This window comes from Podarcis filfolensis, assembly GCF_964270895.1.
Source record: "Podarcis filfolensis genome assembly, chromosome: 11".
NCBI lineage: Eukaryota > Metazoa > Chordata > Lepidosauria > Squamata > Lacertidae > Podarcis > Podarcis filfolensis.
In genome coordinates, this window is record NC_139613.1 from 46,161,218 (window position 1) to 46,180,162 (window position 18,945).

General features: G+C 42.0%; 2 protein-coding genes across 2 annotated transcripts in view; one reads left to right on the forward strand and one right to left on the reverse strand.

Moving 5' to 3' along the window:
* Positions 1 to 5,497, forward strand: part of SNX24 (sorting nexin 24) — a 77,610-nt gene extending 72,113 nt beyond the window's left edge. Inside the window, exons 6-7 of the mRNA XM_083577226.1 lie at positions 201 to 265; positions 4,695 to 5,497. Coding sequence (XP_083433352.1) covers positions 201 to 265; positions 4,695 to 4,765 — 136 coding nt within the window. The 3' untranslated portion in view covers positions 4,766 to 5,497. The remainder of the gene's footprint in view (positions 1 to 200; positions 266 to 4,694) is intronic.
* Positions 5,498 to 6,202: 705 nt separating this feature from the next.
* Positions 6,203 to 18,884, reverse strand: PPIC (peptidylprolyl isomerase C). Its single transcript, XM_083577183.1, has 5 exons — positions 18,732 to 18,884; positions 14,635 to 14,748; positions 11,060 to 11,153; positions 8,799 to 8,983; positions 6,203 to 7,009 (listed from the first exon to the last, which is right to left on the reverse strand). The coding sequence occupies exons 1-5, from the start codon at positions 18,846 to 18,848 to the stop codon at positions 6,875 to 6,877; spliced, it is 645 nt and encodes a 214-aa protein (XP_083433309.1). The 5' UTR covers positions 18,849 to 18,884; the 3' UTR covers positions 6,203 to 6,874.
* Positions 18,885 to 18,945: the final 61 nt, after the last annotated feature.

The following is an 18,945-nucleotide window of genomic DNA, read 5'->3' on the forward strand; positions in this document are numbered from 1 at the left end:
GTATTGAGTAAAATGTGACCTAATCTATAATGAGCTTTATTCCTTGAAGATGGTTTTTTGTTTCTTTTACAATAAAATTGGTTTATATAAGCAAACATTCTACCTAACCAGCTACATCAGCTCACTTTATCAAAGCTAGTTTGTAGTGCATTCAGTTTACTGTCCCTTGATGCTGACATTCCTGTTCTTGACCTTTCTAGCAAACTGTCCCACCAGCCTGTGCTGCTGTTCCTAAGGGATCCATATGTCTTGCCTGCAGCCAATGGTAATCAAAGCTGTCATCTGTTAACAGCTCTTTACTGATCTGACCCTACACCACACAAACCACGTTGTTATTAATACATGCTGAGCCCCAGTTCTAATAAATTTGCAATATATCAGGAGTTTTAAAGCTATTTAAAATCATAGCTGGGAACCACGGCTTTTGTGAAAAGAGAAACAACACCCTTAGCAACTGAAAAGGAGAGGATTTGATTTTTAAAATGCTAACATCTTAATCCTAGGTCATATCTATCTTGCATCAATTTTGAAGTATAATGTGGTGGTGTTGTTTAGTTGTGTCCGACTCTTCGTGACCTTATGGACCAGAGCACGCCAGGCACTCCTGTGTTCTAATGTGTTAGGCGATGTTTAATACATATTTCAGTAGGTATCATGCCAAGAATTAGCTTTCCCCAACCTGATACCTTACAAATGTTTCAGAGTACAAGACCTTTGTAGTCCAATACATCAGAAGGGAAGCCTTACTTAGTTCAAAGGATTCAAAGTGTAGCTGGACTGACAATTAAGTGTAGAGTCAAACTACGCATGATAGAAGAAGAAGAAAAGAAGTACATGCCACCCGTCTGACTGGGTTGCCCCAACCACTCTGGGCGGCTTCCAACAAATTAAAACACAGTAAGACATCAAGCAATTAAAAACTTTCTTATGCAGGGCTGCTTTCAGATGTCTTCTAAAAGTCAGATTGTTGTTTATTTCCTTGACATCTGATAAGAGGCCGTTCCACAGGGCGGGTGCCACTACCGAGAAGGCCTTCTGCCTCGTTTCCCGTAACCTCACTTCTCACAGTGAGGGAACCGCCAGAAGGCCCTCGGAGCTGGACCTCAGTGTCCGGGCAGAACGATGGGGGTGGAGACACTCCTTCAGATATGCAGGGCCAAAGCCGTTTAGGGCTTTAAAAGTCAGCGCCAACACTTTGAATTGTGCTCGGAATTGATGCAAGAGTTCTGTGCCTGGAAATTCTGAAGTCTTTGAGTTTAAAAAAATTAAAAATCACATGCAGCGGAGCCTGATCTGGATCACAGTATGATCTGGAAGAAGGGGATGTTTATTCTATAAGGATGTGAATTCTATTGCCACCCAGATATTATTGGACTACAGCTCCCATCATTCCTGGCCATTGACCTTGTTGGGGTTGAAGGGTGTTGGCGTCAAACAACATCTGAAGGACCATACGGTCTCCACCTCTGCTTTAGGCTCACATTGATCCCTAGTCACTTCACTTTCAAAAGCTGCTATTATTTGTGGAGGCTTAAGCCCTGCAGTTCCTTCTCCGTGACAAATAGCAGCTTTGGAGAGCAGGGGCTTGCAGACAGCTTGGTTCAGGGCTGCAGCATGGGAATAAAGGAGGTCTACCATGGGAAAGAGGGGAAGTCCAAGTCAGTCTCTCTTGCTTTTTGTAAAATAAAATGATACCAACAGTTCCACTGTCTGAACTCCTGCATCTGATATCATTATATCCTGACTGCATAGAATCAGCACAAACAACCCAAGAGCAATGAATATATGAGGCAAAAAAATATATAATTGCATAGTTTTTCATTGGCTTTGTTTGGCGGGGAAAATACTAGTGAGGCAGGATGTTGGTTGGATTATATCCTCTGACATTCTTAGCAACTTCTCGTCAGTATCGCATTGTGATGAAGCTAATTTGTGAGATTGTATGAAGTAGAACATAATTTTCCTTGGGAGAAATCAAGTACATCTATCCTGTGTTGGAAAAGGTCAGTGTCACCGTATGTCTAATTCTTCACAGAAGCAGCCTTTTGTAACTAATTGCTTCCAGTTTTGCTTCTCTATTTATACCCAGCCCAAATGTTTTGCTAACTCTTAAAATGGTTCAATCTATGTTACACTTCAACTGTGATGGACAACTCTTGTGTTTTTGTTGCTAAGCCCAAGGGTGGTCCAGTGGTCAATGCTGCTAACATGGTCATGCAAATTACCTACCAGCTTGGTTAGCTGGGAGTCTGAATCCTCACCCACACACCCCAATCCCCATAGTCAATGAAAGCTGGGGGTGTCCCTATATTCTTACTCCACAGCTCTTCAAATTAGCAATGTAGGTGTGCAGAGCACTGCTGCTGGGTGCAGCCTCGGTACTCGTAAGCTTAAGCAGTTTTCTTTCTGTTTATAAAAATGTCACATAGCCCCCACTAGATGATTTGCAGTACCGTATCACAATCCTGGATTTGTAAAAAGTGAGGGTAGAGTAGAGGAGCAAAAGTGAAGGCACAAAAGCAGTGCCCCTGACATGGGACTGAGAAGGGAAAGACACTGAAAGAGGAAAAGTGGTGGTTTAAAAAATGCCAATGTTTGAGTAAAGCAGAGATGGAGGAAACTGAGAATGCGACATTTTTAGACTATGGCAGAGGTTTGAGAGAGGTGGGGGGAAGCCAGCGTTTAAAACAAGCTGCGAGTGCAGCGGGAATGGAGTTTGGAGGGCAGTTGTGTTAGCTTTTTGATGTTAGTTTCTGTTTTGTACCCATCACTGCTGTTTCTCCTTCTTCAAATGGGTGTGCTTTTTTTTAAGTGTTCCACCATACCACCTTTACTCAGATTTCTGTTCGTTTATAACCACCACTTTCCTCTCAGTGTCTCTCCACCCCTGCTTTACTCAAACTTCCATCATTTAAAACAGCCACTTTTTCCCTTTCAGCATTCCTCTTCTTGCTGTACTCAAACGTCTCTCTCTCCCATTCCTCAGCTGCTTCATGTGTGAGAGAGAAAGGATTTGGAGCCCTCAAATATTCCAGAGTACCTTCACACAATGTATTTCACTCCTGGAACCATGTGTTGTCTGAAGTTCCAGATTCAATGTAGTAATTTAGAACAGATATTTTTTTAACAAGCAAACACCCATACAACATCTGACCACTGAACTTTACCTTCTCTAACTGAACAAGCTAACAGGCTTGCTCTTAAGACTGTAGTCATCTTAAAGATACAGTAACATATATCATCATGGGATGTGTGCCCAAAGGGGGCTGCAGAATTAGGCAAGAGGGGGAGAAGGAATGGAAATGGGGGTGATCTGTGTGCAAGAGTTGAGAAAAGTAAGGAGGGGTGTAGGAAAATGTGTGAAAGTGTAAAAGGGGGCGTCCCAAAAGGGAAGGCATAGGAGGCATGGAAATGGGAGTGAAGATGGAAGCAAGGACATGAAAGGAGTAGGAGAGGATGGTGACTTCAAAATTGGGCGCAAGGTGAAAAGGGGCGCTTAGTAGCTGCAATGTGTGGGAGAAGGAAAATGCAGGAAGTTACCCAGAAAGTGGTTTATGTGCAGCGGGAGGTTTGCACAAGAGGAGGAAGTATGGACATGGTAGTGAAGGTGAAAACGAATGCAAAGCAGGGCTGTCAAGTAGAAGAAAAGGCTTCAGAAAGAGTTTCATAAGTGATCTTAGCAGTTTCATGGTGTGGGAATAAATTCTAAGGGGTTAATGTAGGGAGGAATGGCAAGGGGGCTGGCAAGCAGGGGGCAGCCCCTAGTTTTTCAGGTCAGACAAGTGTTTGTGAAATTCCAAGAGCTGATTTTAAAAACTGCTGAATAGTATTGTAATTTTATGTTGTGAACTGCCCTGAGATCTATAGATGAAGGGTAGTACAACACCACCACCACAAAAGTTTGGCTTATGTTGAACATTTACAGCAGTCAAAATCCCTGAACAGTAATAATGGATCAGTGTTTGTTAAATAAATTACTTAAGTCTTACTATATTTAGTTTCTTCACAATGCTTTGTCTATGTCTGTTTAGAGTTAACACAAAACTGAAGAAAATGCTATGGACTTGTAGAATAAATATGCCTTAATCACATTTATGCATTTCTTCTCTGCAAGTCTCCTCCCGTTAGCTTACCTTATGATGATGATTAGCATCCTTTGTTTTTAGGAATACTATTCCTTTGGAACTTATTGCAAGAATCTGTCCCTTTACGTTGACTAGATGCTTTAAGGATGCTTATGGGATGGCATCAGGCTCTTCCAGTCAACTTGGACTAAACAGTGCTGTAAACTACAATGGAAAAACTGCTGTGAAGTATTCCCAGTAGAAATCTTGGAATTCCTTCAAGTGTATTGAGATTTTGTTAGAAATTGAATTGCCAGTGTAATCCATCTTCCTTGTGAGAAAAGATTCAGATAAAGAGCTGGAGCCTAGCAGCATTAAGTATTAGAACATCCCTTTAAATCAATAAGCTACAAATCTGGCAGTGCATTCAGGCAATGCCCAGTGCTACACTAAAGTGGGTTTAGTGCTGAAACAGCATTACTAATAGCACAATCCTGAGCATGGATAAACATGGTGGTGATGCAATATCCTAAATTACACTGGGCCTTGCCTTGTTAAGTTCTACAAAAACATTTATATTGTATTGACATGTGTAAGAAAGCAGTTTTTCTTCTTTCCTTTTTTTTCCAGATGACTTTCCAAACGTAGTTATTGAAGGTGTTCTCCGCGGATTGTTTTATCCTCATCTACAACCCAGGTAGAAAATGGGTTTGGATGGATAGTAACTGAAATAAACTCATCCTCTTCCTGGAACTGCACATTTTTAGTAAAACTCCTAAGACGACAGAATGTGGTCACAGTGGAGACGATATTTAATGATGGAACATTTCCCCTTTTAAAATTAATTTAGTGTATCACTAATATTGCTGCTTTTAAAATTATGAATGGAGAAAACGCTACTGTTGAATCTGTCTACCCAACTCCAAATGTTTAAAAAGCTGACATTCATAAGCTGAATTACACTAACAACTTTCATCATGTATTGATTTTTTAAAATAATAAATTACTACACTAAGCCTTTTGTCTCAGTGTAGTATCCACTGCTGGCAGTGGATACACAGGGCAACTTACTACACAGGCAAGACCGGAAAAAAATGTTAAGAGAATTACTGCCCAAACTTGAAATGTAATCTAAGCTTATTATTAGTATTTCTGATGTGATTATATCATATCTATATTATCTTAAGTGTGACTTAAATTTACTTCAGGACCCTGGCAACAAACCTTGTGCTTTTAGCCAAGACACTCTGTTTGGTGAGCATAACTTTCCCATGTTAATTAACTTGTACCATTATGTAGCAGGAAGCAGACAGAACATGATGGGTAAAAATAATCAGCTAATAAATATTCAGAGGTCAATTGTCTAAGTGAACCATATGCTTATGTTTCACAAGATGTCAGAACCCAAAATAAAATATTGGCATTACATTGCATACGTTAGCGTTTGACGTGCATCTATTTCCGGTCTAATTCTAGTGTTTGTTAATGGCAACCTACTCAGTTGAATTCTTTTGTCAATGCTTGCTGCTCTATTAGTCCGGTGGTTGTGTTAAGAGTTATGAAGGAATCACAGCTTGTGGTCAGTTTCTAAACAGGACAGTCTCAATCCATGGATTATGCCCCAGAGTGTACAGTGGAACCTCGGGTTGTGAACCTAATCTGTGACGGAGGCACGTCCGCAACCCGCAGCGTTCACATGTCTGAAGTGCCACGTCTGCGCAGGCGCTGGCGTGATTTGGCGCTTCTGCGCATGCGTGAGTGGCAAAACCTGGAAGTAACCTGTTCCGGTACTTCCAGGTTTCCCACAGTCCGCAACCCAAAAAGACGTAACCTAAAGTGTCCGTAACATGAGGTATGAATGTATACCAAACCAGGATTTAAACTATTAAATCTGATTCATAACTAATACTAAGCCACATGTCTTTGAAAGTGAAAGTAACCTTGCATCAGAAGTCCCAACGCTCTGCAGAGCAAGGGGAGCACCACACAAGCCCAGCATTTTTCTCAAGACCCTTCTACTTCATCCCCAAAGTAGCTAATCAAGGTTTAGCATTACATGCAAATGCAGCGAATGAAAATACTTTTACATCTTTATACTGTTGCGTGGCAAACAGGGCAATATGTTCAAAAAACAAGAATAGCTTTTTAGCAGAAGTTTAATGTATGTATAAAATATCAATACACAACAGTGGGTATAGACTTATTTGCAACAGTAATACGCTCACATTCTGCATATATTGAATTCGAACAAATTTAAATTCATCATACATGCCATAGGACCTGCACACCTGTCCATCATTGATGCAGGAAACCCGTTATAAAAAGGAATGGAAAGAAGAGTCTCAAATATTCTTTATATGAAAAGAGAACTGTGTCAGGTGCTTGAAGCAGAGAACATGTTTTAGAGGAGCAGGCTGAAGGAGTGTGTTTTCCATTCGCCACAAACTACTAAATGCTTTAGTGTTTCCAGGGGGAGATATTTTATAAAACCCTATAAGCAGATCTATCCATAAGGTGGAAGACTTGCATGACCAAAGAATGAGGGCGAGCTGTTAATAAAAGTAGCATATGAATAATCAAAGAGCAGGAAAATTATTGCCTTCAACCACTTAAGTCAATACATTTCTAATGTTTTTCCCCCATAAAACTACTTCCTGGAAAGGCAATCAAGTAGTCCTCTGGTTTTAGCACATAGATATTTCAATGCTACCTGTGAGGTTCCCACTTTCTCTTGCAAAAGAATCTTCAGATACCCTTGCCTGCTTTTAGCCAGAGGAGAAGCCATTGCAGTTCCTTTGCTCACGTTGTCGTCAACTTCTCCAGTCATCTACTTCAACCACAAACGGTTCTTTTACATCTATTTTTCCACTGTTAACAATCACACAGTCTTGAAGAGGGCGGTCATCGTCATCTACCGGCTGAAGTTCTATGGCGTGCACCACTAACTGAAAGAAGAAGAAAAACTGACCTCTGGTGTCAAACACAACATAGATGTGATATGTACTGCTGAGTTTACATTTTGTGGGATTTCCCTTAACTCCTGCTTATATATTTTTTTGCTCTGTATCTCCCCACTAAGGTCACAATCAGTCTGCTTCTGTGCTTCTGATAGAAAATAGTAGGCTGCTTTGAAACCTAATTGTGGCATGGGGGTGTTTTTGAAATGGGAAGTGACAGCTGGAGATAGTTGTAGACACCACCCCACAAAGTGCCCCACACACCACAATTCGGCTTGAAAAAAGCCTACAGTAGAGAGCCATCTTTCAGGCTTTATTTCAGCCAAGGCAGGAAAGAGAACCCTTGTTGGCAATGGGGGAGACCTCTGTGGGCACCAAGAGCCTGCATTTCTGCCCCATCCCCTAGAAACTGTTTTAAGCATTTATGTCCCACATGTCAACGCTTTCAGTTTTACATTTTTAAAAAATTAAAATACAATAATAAACTGGAGCAGCATCTAAAAGCAATATTTAAACTTTAAAAGCTGGAAACAAAAACACCCTCACCTGGTGCTAAAAAAGATGTGGGCTTCCAGGCAAGTCTCTCTGGAGAGGCCACCTACCTAGGCCACCACTCTTTACCACAGAGGGGGCATCCAAAAATTCCATCAACGCACAGGCAAGCTGAAAAGGGGGCAAGTGTTCATTTTGCTATGCAAGCCCTGTGCTGCCTAGGGCTTTAAAGGGAAGCACCAGCACTTTAAATTGCGCCAGATCACAGCCAGTGAAACGCCAGCAAGATGTTTGCAGCAACTGACTGCAGCCAATAACCCGGCAACTCTGTTTTGAACCAGTCTTAGTCCTTCACAAGGAAGCTCCACATAGAGCAAATTACAGCACTCTGTCCTGAAGTTTACCAAAATATGAATACCAGTAGCCAGCTGCCTGATGTGCATTAATATTTTAATTTTGTTTTAAATGTATTTGCTGTTTTTAATCTGTTTTTAATTGTTCTTGCTATGCACGACCTGGAGACAGTTGTGTACAAGGTGATTAATAAATCCAGTGCTTTTTTGGGGGGGGGGCTAAACATTTTGTGAATCTTTGTACTTTTTCCCATTTACTGTATTTCTTTTACCCGATTTGGCGATTTTCTTGAGTCAAAATGAGAGTACCCTTAAACTTTTTTTAGAAAAAAAGCACTGAATAAATCAATGATGATGATAATGTCGTTCCCCACTTTAGTGATGTGTACACATATATCATAACTAAGAACAGTTAGATTGCTAAGGGCCTATAAAGCAGAGGCTACACCAGAACTCATGTAGACAATTCTAGATAAGCTTTTAAAACAAACAGTAACCCATACCCCACAGATGGCTAACCAGCCAGGGGTCACGTAGACCCATGCTCAAATCTCTGGAGGACACATGTCAAAGTGAGCTTGGCCATTAAAAAAAAATTAAAGGACACATTTTTGGGGAACTTCACAAAAATGCTGTGACATCACAGTCACTACAGGGTACCCATGGGAGTGGTCAATCGGAAACATTTCAAATGGACTGGTTTTACGAGTCCTTGCAGGGCCACAAAAAAATCCTTTTGGCATCTCAGTGGGGGACCTATGGGAGCAATCATTTTTAAAAAATATTTATTTTGAAAATAATAATTATAAATGGGGGCACAAAAAACCTACTGTGGGGGAGGATGTGTCCCTCAAGCCACAGGTTAGCCCCTCTCTGCTATACCCACTGCTTCCAACTAATGAACAAAGCTAGTATAGTTATTTTTCACCTACCATTCCATCAATGACTTTCCCAAACACTACATGCTTTCCATCTAACCATCCAGGCCTTGTCACAGAAATGAAGAACTGGGAACCATTGGTATCTGGGCCAGAATTAGCCATACTGACCCATCCAATACCATAATGCTTCAGTTTAAAGTTTTCATCAGGAAACGTCTCTCCGTAGATGCTCTTTCCTGGGAAACAAGACATCAGAAGAAACAATTTTTTGTTTAAGACTTTTTTTTCTAAAAGGGTTTAAGATATAGGCCAACACCTGAATCTCCAGAACACATTCAACTGCCTCAACCTCACCAGTGTACCTAAATGGAACTTCCTAGATAGTCTGCTGAATCAGCTACCAGGAATCATGCTAACTGCCACAGTAAGAGCAATCCCAGCATGCAATGTAATTAGGCACTGGCTGTGTTAATGCACCCCTGCTTCCTCAGCACTAACAAATTATGAAGGTTCACTGAATCTGCAACTTGCGTACTATAGCAATAGGAGAAATCAGCTTGCATCTCTTTCTAGACATTTCCATAAAAATTGTTTTCAGAGGGCGGAGGGCGGGGTGCTGTTCCCTAAGGTGATATAATACCACCCTGGCCAAGATCAAGAGTATGCATCTGCAAGCTGATGCATGTATAAGATGGGAAAGAGCGGGAATGAATTCACCATACTTGCCAAACAGGTAACTGGCAGTGGTAAAGCCGACAGAAGCAAGGCCTGACCCTAACATTAGGTAGAGGAAGGCAGCTGCTCTAGGAAGTAGCAGCTGGGGGTGGGAAGTAAACATTGTCTAGCTTGCACCCCCTAAGCTAGGCTGCTGTCCATTGATGCATCATAGGACTCACAAATATTGAAGTACCGTAAGGGTCAACTAGCAGTTTGCTTTGCTTTTGTACATGTAAAGGCACCATTTTTCCTTTGCCTTGAGTGGCAAAATGACTTGGGCCAGCATTACCAGAACTTCTCCTGCACTACATACATCCACTTGAGTACTGGGTTCAGAAAAGTGCTGGAAACCAGTGCAACAGGCAACTGCAGGCGGTTTTACAGCAGATATCTGAACTAAAATTCCCCAGACACTTCAGACTAGAAAAGGGGGGAGGGAGCCAAATAAAGCATGCTTTGCCCCTTGCTTATACTCACATCCCATATTAGTGGCAGTTTCTCCACAGTAGTTAGTTGTCTAATATCTACTATGCAGCGATGATTCATTTATGGATCTGTATTAGTTAAATAATTAGCAGGCACAAAAAAAACTGAGTACTTTAAGGGTATTTACTGTTTAAGGCTTTACTTTAAATAGTAGTGAAGAAGAGAAGATTCTAGCCCCCCAAAAAAGTGTGGCTTTAGGTTTGGACAGTGTAAAGTAGTTTATTCCATCCCTATATTTTCTGTACAAGCTGTCCTGACATTGCTAGTCATGCAAGTGCTTAATAAACATTTATGTGTAATGTGTCTAATTTCTAGTTCCATCCAACAGCACACAAAAAGATCCCTTGCCCAACTTGACACTCATTTCAAGATCTGAACAGGAGATGTGTATGCAGATGTCTGCTGCTACATTTAAATCACCTCTGCAAGAACAGGTCAAATGAAATTAAATCTTGCTTCTTGTACTAAATTAGTCTTTAAATGTGTCTTGAAAGCTTTATTTGTTAAATCAGAATATGACAATTCTCTGCCTCACTTTGTATTTTTACATTCAAATTCAACACCATTAAGGCAATGATTGTGGATCTGCAGTAAGTAGCAGTAAGACCTAGTCAATTGGATTTATTCCCACTCAAGTGTGGTGAGAATTGAACACAGTGGGACCTAATTCCAACTACCGATGCTGAACTTATCTATATACAGGGGAAATGGTTTTGGGAAGGAAAAAGAGAACTGCTTCTTTGAAGCTGCATCAAGATAGAAATATTTTTCTCAGATTAAATCCCACATCAATTGTGTTTTCTTCTGTAAATTAACCTTAACTATGCTTATATCACAATAAAATTAACTATTTACATATGCCACAGGAAGGTTGTTTATTGATCAGTCAGTGACATAGAGCCCACTAAGTAAATAGCAGTTAGTTTGGCCAAAGATGTACCAATTTTGGTTTTTCTAAATTTGAGAAAATTATGATTATTTTATATTCTAGATTTGTTTGATTGTTGTACATCATTCCTGGACTTTGGTCACTGGCATCAGGTGGGCTACATAGTTCTATATCTTTTACATTTATGCATAAAATTCATTTAAAAAGAAAGCAACTTTACCCCCAGTGCCGTCTCCAGCTGTGAAGTCACCTCCTTGAATCATGAAATCTTTGATTACACGATGAAATTTGCTTCCTTTATAGCCAAAACCTTTCTACGAGACAAAATTCAGAATGGCATGATTTCAGTTCGGCAAAATACTATACACTATAATGAAATAAACAATTGATTAAATAAAGATTAACAACAAGATGCCTGCCACCCTGAACTTTTGAGATAAAAGAGATGGCGGATGGGGTTGTGTCAATTAATTATTATTATTTTATTACTTACTAAATTTCTACACCACCCTTCATCCAAGGATCACAGGGTTGTTTACAATAGAAAATCACAAAAATACACACCACAGTAACAAACCAAAACAATAACCCACTGCCCTACAGTATAAATAATAAATAATTTATTAAATTTATTATTTATTATATTGAGGATGTGTCACACAACAAAAAGGTAAAGGTAAATGCACCACAACATACCCACTCCTCCCAAACAAACTAAAGAAAATTCCCACAACACTTAACAGGTACACACAGACCATGCTCAAAGCATGGAAAACACAAATAGGCAAACTATCCCCAACCCCATCCCCACTAATCCCCCTGGCGTACCACCCATTATTCCATCATGCAGCACAAAACCTCCAGATAAAAACCTGGCGAACCAAAGGCTTATATCGCCTAATAGACTTTTATAAAAATAACAAACCCTTGTCAACACAAGAAATACAAGACAAACTAGAAGACACCCAAATGCCCTGGTTAACACAACACCAACTACATGCCCTCTTAAACAACCCAACAGTAAAATCAGCAGCAACTAGGCCCCTGACAACCTTTAAAAACCTCCTCCTAACAACAAAGGGAAACGGTAAAGGGACGGTATCCGCAATATACAAAATACTACTCCAAAATCCCGCAAATCCCCTAGACGCAATCAAAAAACAATGGGAGAATGACATAGGCTATGAGATTAACCCCACTCAATGGACCAGAATGTGGTCTAAACCCCCCTTTAAATCCATATCAACGAAACGAAAAGAACTCACACTGAAACTCACCTACAGGTGGTACCTAACACCAAGGAAACTAGCGCTAATACACCCAGGAACCTCACCAAAATGCTGGAGAGGGTGCACCTCCACAGGCACATACCTCCACATGTGGTGGGAGTGTCCCAAAATCCAACTATTCTGGACAACAGCCATACAAGAAATATGTAAAATAACTAAGCAAGTATTAGACTTCACCCCAGAATTGGCCCTACTAAACATCTTCCAAGACAAGAATGCCCATTTACACCAAAAAGAACTCATAACCCACCTACTTTCAGCAGCCAGAAACACCATAACCAGACACTGGAGAGACCTGTCAGGAATAAGCATGGACCAATGGTACCAAATAGTATGGGAAACAGTCCTACTAGAAAAATTAACTAATAAACTGAAACTGACACGGGGACAAACAGAAGAAGACACCTTCACCCCGGTATGGCTCCCCTTTTTCACATACACAGCCCAACAGGACAACGACAATAATCCACCAACAGCATACAAATCAATATGGCTAACCTGATCCAAAACACCCACCCACCTCACTCACACACGAAAACAAAGATCACCACAGCCAATCACAAACAAACAACCACACCATAGGCCAACCCCAACCTCTCTCACCACCAAAGGAACACAAGTGAACAACACAAGCACACTGACACCAAACTCTACATACATTAAGCATAATAGAAACACCGCTACCCGACCCCACCCCCACCCATCTCCCCTCCCTCCACCCCCTTTCTTTTTTTCTTTTTTTTTCTTCTCCCCCTAATGCCTCAACAAATGAAACAGATTTGTAAAAATGTTACATGGAAGAAAAAAATACGAAGTATTACACTTACACTGTAAAACAAGAAAACCCTTAATAAAATATTTTTTTAATAAAAGGTAAAGGTAAAGGACATGGGTGGCGCTGTGGTCTAAACCACTGAGCCTCTTGGGCTTGCTGATCAGAAGGTTGGCGGTTCGAATCTCTGCGACAGGGTGAGCTCCCATTGCTCTGTCCCAGCTTCTGCCAACCTAGCAGTTTGAAAGCACACCAGTGCAAGTAGATAAATAGGTACTGCTGTGGCAGGAAGGTAAATGGCGTTTCTGTGTGCTCTGGCTTCTGTGATGGTGTCCCATTGCACCAGAAGCAGTTTAGTCATGCTGGCCACATGACCCGGAAAGCTATCTGTGGACAAACGCTGGCTTCCTCAGCCTGAAAGTGAGACGAGCGCCACAACCCCATAGTCGCCTTTGACTGGACTTAACCGTCCATTGGTCCTTTAACTTTACATTACCTTTACCCAACAAAAAGTAGAGAAACCACTAGAACAGGGTTCAACGGATTTTGGCTGGTCATTGTCACCAAGACAACACTTCCAGTCTTCAGGACTCTACCCTTCCCTTAATCCAACTTTGTATGAGGTTACAGATAGGCATTAACTCTCCCCCCATAGAGCTAGAGAAGTGGGCTAGTGATTATCCCCACACCTGTTTTGGATATCTGAGCTCAGCACAAATGCTGGGATTTGCTTCCACAAGATATAGTGACGGCCACCAACTTTAAAAGAGGATTGGACAAATTCCTGGAAGACAGGGCTATCAAGGGCTAATAACCATGATGCCATGCCCTGTTGTTGGAGGCAGTATGCCTCTGTATGGCAGCTGTTGGAAATCAAGAGCCTTCCTCCACACAGGTTCTGCTTACAGCTTCCCATAAGTACCTGGTTGGCCACTGTGAGACCAAGAATGCTGACCTCTGGTCTGATTCAGCAGAGCTCTTCTTATGTTCCTATGAGCACTTCCGACATGCAGTGCAAAGCAACCTCTGACTTTATCTCCATAAAGTTGAAGCTGTTTTAGTGTTGAGCAAAAAAGGTACTCCAAATGCCTACCATCACTCAGAGCCAAAGCACCCAAGCATAGGCAGTGCAGACATTCACAGTTTAACTGTGCTTCTGGTTGCAGCAGAACTCGGGAGGACAATTCCTGCCCCAGCTCCAAACTGAAGAGGAGGGTCGAAGCTACTGATTTCAACCTCACTAGAATGTGATGGAGTATTTGCCATGCTGCACCACATGGGACGCGGGTGGCGCTGTGGGTAAAACCTCAGCGCCTAGGACTTGCCGATCGCATGGTTGGCGGTTCGAATCCCCGCGGCGGGGTGCGCTCCCGTCGTCGGTCCCAGCGCCTGCCAACCTAGCAGTTCGAAAGCACCCTCGGGTGCAAGTAGTTAAATAGGGACCGCTTACCAGTGGGAAGGTAAACGGCGTTCCGTGTGCTGTGCTGGCTCGCCAGATGCAGCTTGTCACGCTGGCCACATGACCCGGAAGTGTCTGCAGACAGCGCTGGCTCCCGGCCTCTAGAGTGAGATGAGCGCACAACCCTAGAGTCTGGCAAGACTGGCCCGTATGGGCAGGGGTACCTTTACCTTTACCTTTTTACCACATGAATGTGTGTGCGCACACACACAAAGAAAACTGCATTTATCTTTTCACTAAAATGCATGTACAAAGCATTTTTAAAAAGTTCTTACTTCTCCAGTTGCTAGTTTAACGAAGTTTTCCACCGTCTTTGGTACTACTTTTCCAAACAATCCAATTACAATTCTGCCAGCATCTTTGCCGCCTATCTGTATATCAAAGAATACCTACAAATTTCCAAAAACATAAAAGCAATAATTGAAAACCACAGAATATCATTAATGCAAGAAATAAGTCTGGTAGGATCCAAAGGTGCCCTTCCATTCATGGGAGTTCTGCCTGTGCACACAAGGACCTGTGATGCAGTGGAGGCTCTCAGGCATGGAAGTGGGGAAGGGACTTTTTGCCAATTCCACCTTGCCCCCATAGCCCTCTGGGTCCCCTCCCATGCTGATCCCCTAACTCTCTGGAGCAAATTTGGGGTGGGGGAAGCATCAGTAAAGTATCACCTTCCCCATTCTGATTACGTGAGCGCTGCTGGATCAAAGGACTTGGTATTACATTTTTTTCCTTTCAAATTATATAATAATCAATCAAACAATGTACACAGCATTTTTATAAAAAGGATTTCTGCATATTAATTCTTCACTTTCACTATTTTCAATATTGCATTTAAAAAGCTACAATATTATCAGACAGGCAATTCCTGGGAGTTTTATCTCCCTCTAAAAGTTCAACAAATAGAATGCAACCTGTTACACTGGTGGCACTAATTCGGACAAATAGGAAGTAAAGGTCCAATTTATACATGCAAGCCAGATGCTTTCTTCCATATAATTCTTTCAACCTTCTCAATACAAAAGAAACATCAGCTAAGATATGAAATGTCAAGCTATATCCAGAAAACTTATTTTATTCATCTGGTTATGGAGCTATTCAAACCTCTCATAGGAGGTAAGTGAAAGGAAATGTCAGATGGAATTGAGAATTCTGAAATACAAGTGTACAAGTAGGACCTTATACAAAGGGTTGCAGTATATCCCTATTCAGGTTTCCAGCTTCGTGATAAGCTATAAGGAGTTCAATTAGGCTGTTCCTCCCTCCATGGTTTTATCATTTTATTATCCAGTATTCAACATTTTGTGGCTTTGGAGCATGGTCAATCCTTTTTGAGCTCTTCCCAGTGTTGATTCAACACTCAACCATCTCAGTTTGTGATTAGAGGGGGTGATTGTGATAATATTAGGTCAGGTGGACGTGATTTTTCACGACGTACAGAATGCATAAAGTGTCATATTTCAGAAAGGGATAAAAGCTTAAGAAAACACACAATACCAATGAGATTTAAAAAATAAATAAATCCGGGTATTCTTTCATGTTATCAATAGGCTGCAGAAGCTCTCCAAGTTACTGAATTTTGCACTGCTTTTAGCAATGGTGGAAAAATTAAAGACACAATAGCAAGTGATGCATTTAGCATCATATCTAGTTTAGCCCTAAAGCCCTTTCAACCAACCCAACACAGGTAAAAAGAAGATCTAAGTGCCTGTTCAAAAGGGATTGTTTTACTGTATTCATTTTATTGTGTTCAGTTGTCTTCATATTGCCTTCTCTTTCCTGTTTATCTGACCCCCACTGTGTTATTGATCCTATTATTAAAGAAATTTTAATGAGACAGCCATTCATTATGAAAGGGGAGGGGAAGCAACCAGTTTCAAGAGTATTGTGAGTGTCCCATGAGGTCTATTCAACTCGTTCTCAAATTCTTCCTTTTGCCTCATCCAGGGATGGAAACTTGTGATTCTCCAGATACTGCTGGACTCCAATTCCCATCAGCTCATTGTCAGTACAGTCAATGGTCAGAAAGAAGTAATGGGAGTTGTATGCCAACATCTGGAGGGCTACAAGTTCTCTACCCACTGACCAAATCCATTTTATCCATTTCTAAGAATGTTTTATTATTACTTATAAAATGATGCACAGATCTGGATTCAAGCTTCAATGACTATCTATTGCCTTGGAAGCAAAACACAGAGGAATATTAATTTTTTTATAGAATATTTATTGCACACAGAGGAATATTAAATTGAGATGAATTATCTGTGTTAATTGATACCAGAATGTCAATCTTTTACAGCTTTTACGGCACAATTTATACTAGGCTGATGTCATAGTACCTGTTCTCTAATGCACTTCTTCAAGAAGAGAACATGTCAGGAAAACAGAACACAAGGGAGAGGTGGCAAAGCAGTGAGATGATCCAGCTTTCAGGAGAAAAACATCTTTCAAAAATGGGGGTCAGAGGTAGGGGCCCCTGAGCTCACTACCACAGATGGTTAAATACTGCCAAATTGATTGCATATGCTGCCGAAGAAGCATACACATTAAGTTACATTAGAAGGAAGCATAAAAAATACCCATTAATCTTCCCTTGCTTTACTCTTAAATGACCATTTAAAAGCAAAAATCTGGGTTTCTCATCAATTGGTGCTGATCGGAATATCTGCTGAAACTCGCCATATCTTGTAATGACTACTACTATGAAGGAATTAAAGCCCTCACCAAGGTCTGTAGATTGTCAAATGCTAGAATGCACTTGGCTTTTGCTCTCTTTTGCTCACTAACTGAGGAGCAGCTGCAGACCAGGATTTTTCTACAAAATCCAATGTATATTCCAGTTGCCTAAAGTACACATCCCTACCTTACAAGAGATGTACAGTGGTACCTCGGGTTAAGTACTTAATACGTTCCAGAGGTCCGTCTTTACCTGAAACTGTTCTTAACCTGAAGCATCACTTTAGCTAATGGGGTCTCCAGCTGCCGCCGCGCTGCCGGAGCAAGCTTTCTGTTCTCATCCTGAAGCAAAGTTCTTAACCCAAGGTACTATTTCTGGGTTAGCGGAGTCTGTAACCTAAAGCATATGTAACCCGAGGTACCACTGTACATCTACAGAATTTTCTTTTTTAAAAAACCTCACCATGACCCCCCACCATTTCCGCCCTCTGCAAGCTGTTCTGGGGATGCTCCCAATATCACCACCCCAAGATAATTGTGGAGATGCAAAGGGTATGGAGGGGATTGGGAGAACCCCCACTGCACAAGTTGAAGTCCTCACACCAACAATACACAGTTGCTCTGTGCATTTCACCACCTCACCTCACTGGGTATCAGTAGTAGCAATGGAGAAATCACAGAGCAGTTGCATCCAATAGAAGAGGGATGAGGAACCTGCGGCCATTCAGATGTGGTTGGTCTCCAACTCCCTTCAGCCCTAGCCAGCAAGGCCAATAGGGTGGATCAGAGCTGTCATCCAGCAACATCTGGAGGGCCACAAAGTCCCCATCGCATCTCAATATTAGAATGCCGCAACAGCTCCCCGTTTCTTTTCGATGCCTAGCTCTGCCTTAAGAGATGTACAAGCAAAAGTCTACTGCATAAGAATATATCGGCCACACCGTGGATTAAACAACATAAAGTGTAGGGAACAAGATATGTGCAAACAATACATTCACCTTGGAAAGCAGTCTACTGTGGGTGGGTGATTATCTAAATTACATGGGCCTGAATGCTGAATGTGCACACGTTAAACGCGCATAAGATGCAAGTTTACTGAACGGTCACAGGCTTGTGTCCAGCCTGTGGCTCTCATACGATATGCAGGAACTATTACGCATGTAAAACATAAATTTCACCCAACATGGGAGCATCTGATTTTATCCTTTGAACTGCCCTGAGACCTGCGGGTATATAAATTCAATTAACAACAACAAAACAACAACAACAACAACAACGATGATGATGATGATGTCCTCACTCGCCTCCAGCCCCTCTCCACCCCCCAAAAAGCTTGGTTATTCATCAAGCACACACCTGGAAATTAGAGAGGAAAAGCAATTTTCTGGCATTACAAGCACATCTGCATGCCTAGGTGGTGGCCAGCATTTTTCCTTGTGCCATAGCAACCCTTTGGCTCTCCAGCGCTGTGGGGGTTTTTTCGGACTACAACTCCCATCATTCCTAGCTAAAAAGACCAGCGGTCAGGGATGACGGGAGTTGTAGTAAAAAAAAAAAAGCCGGAGAGCCAAGTTTGGGAAACCCTGAGGAGGCCAGCGTGGAAAGACGTTGACCCACAAGCCAAGGAAGGAGGGGAGGGAAAGGGAGAGGGCAGGACGACCACCTTGGCGAGGGAACGACACCCAGCCATAGTCACCTTGGCGGTCACGGCGGGTCCTCTCTTCTTGAAGCCCTCGGCCCCCCAGAGGAACGCCAGCAGGAGGAAGCACGCGGCCGCGACCAGCCAGGGCGAAAGGGCGGCGAGGCGGCCCATCTCCTCTTCCCCTCAGCGGCCGCGACTGAAGAGCCAGGCGCGCGCCCCCGGCCTCCCGGCGCCTGCGCGTCTCGGCTCTGTAGGCCCCGCAGCCCCC

What these genes read in the sequence shown, in the direction of transcription:
- PPIC (XM_083577183.1), bottom strand. Translation starts at nt 18,848, where the DNA reads ATGGGCCGCCTCGCCGCCCTTTCGCCCTGGCTGGTCGCGGCCGCGTGC. An exon ending in GACCCGCCGTGACCGCCAAG is followed by an intron (nt 14,749 to 18,731) that starts GTGACTATGGCT and finishes GGAAATTTGTAG; the next exon opens with GTATTCTTTGATATACAGAT. An exon ending in TTAAACTAGCAACTGGAGAA is followed by an intron (nt 11,154 to 14,634) that starts GTAAGAACTTTT and finishes TTTGTCTCGTAG; the next exon opens with AAAGGTTTTGGCTATAAAGG.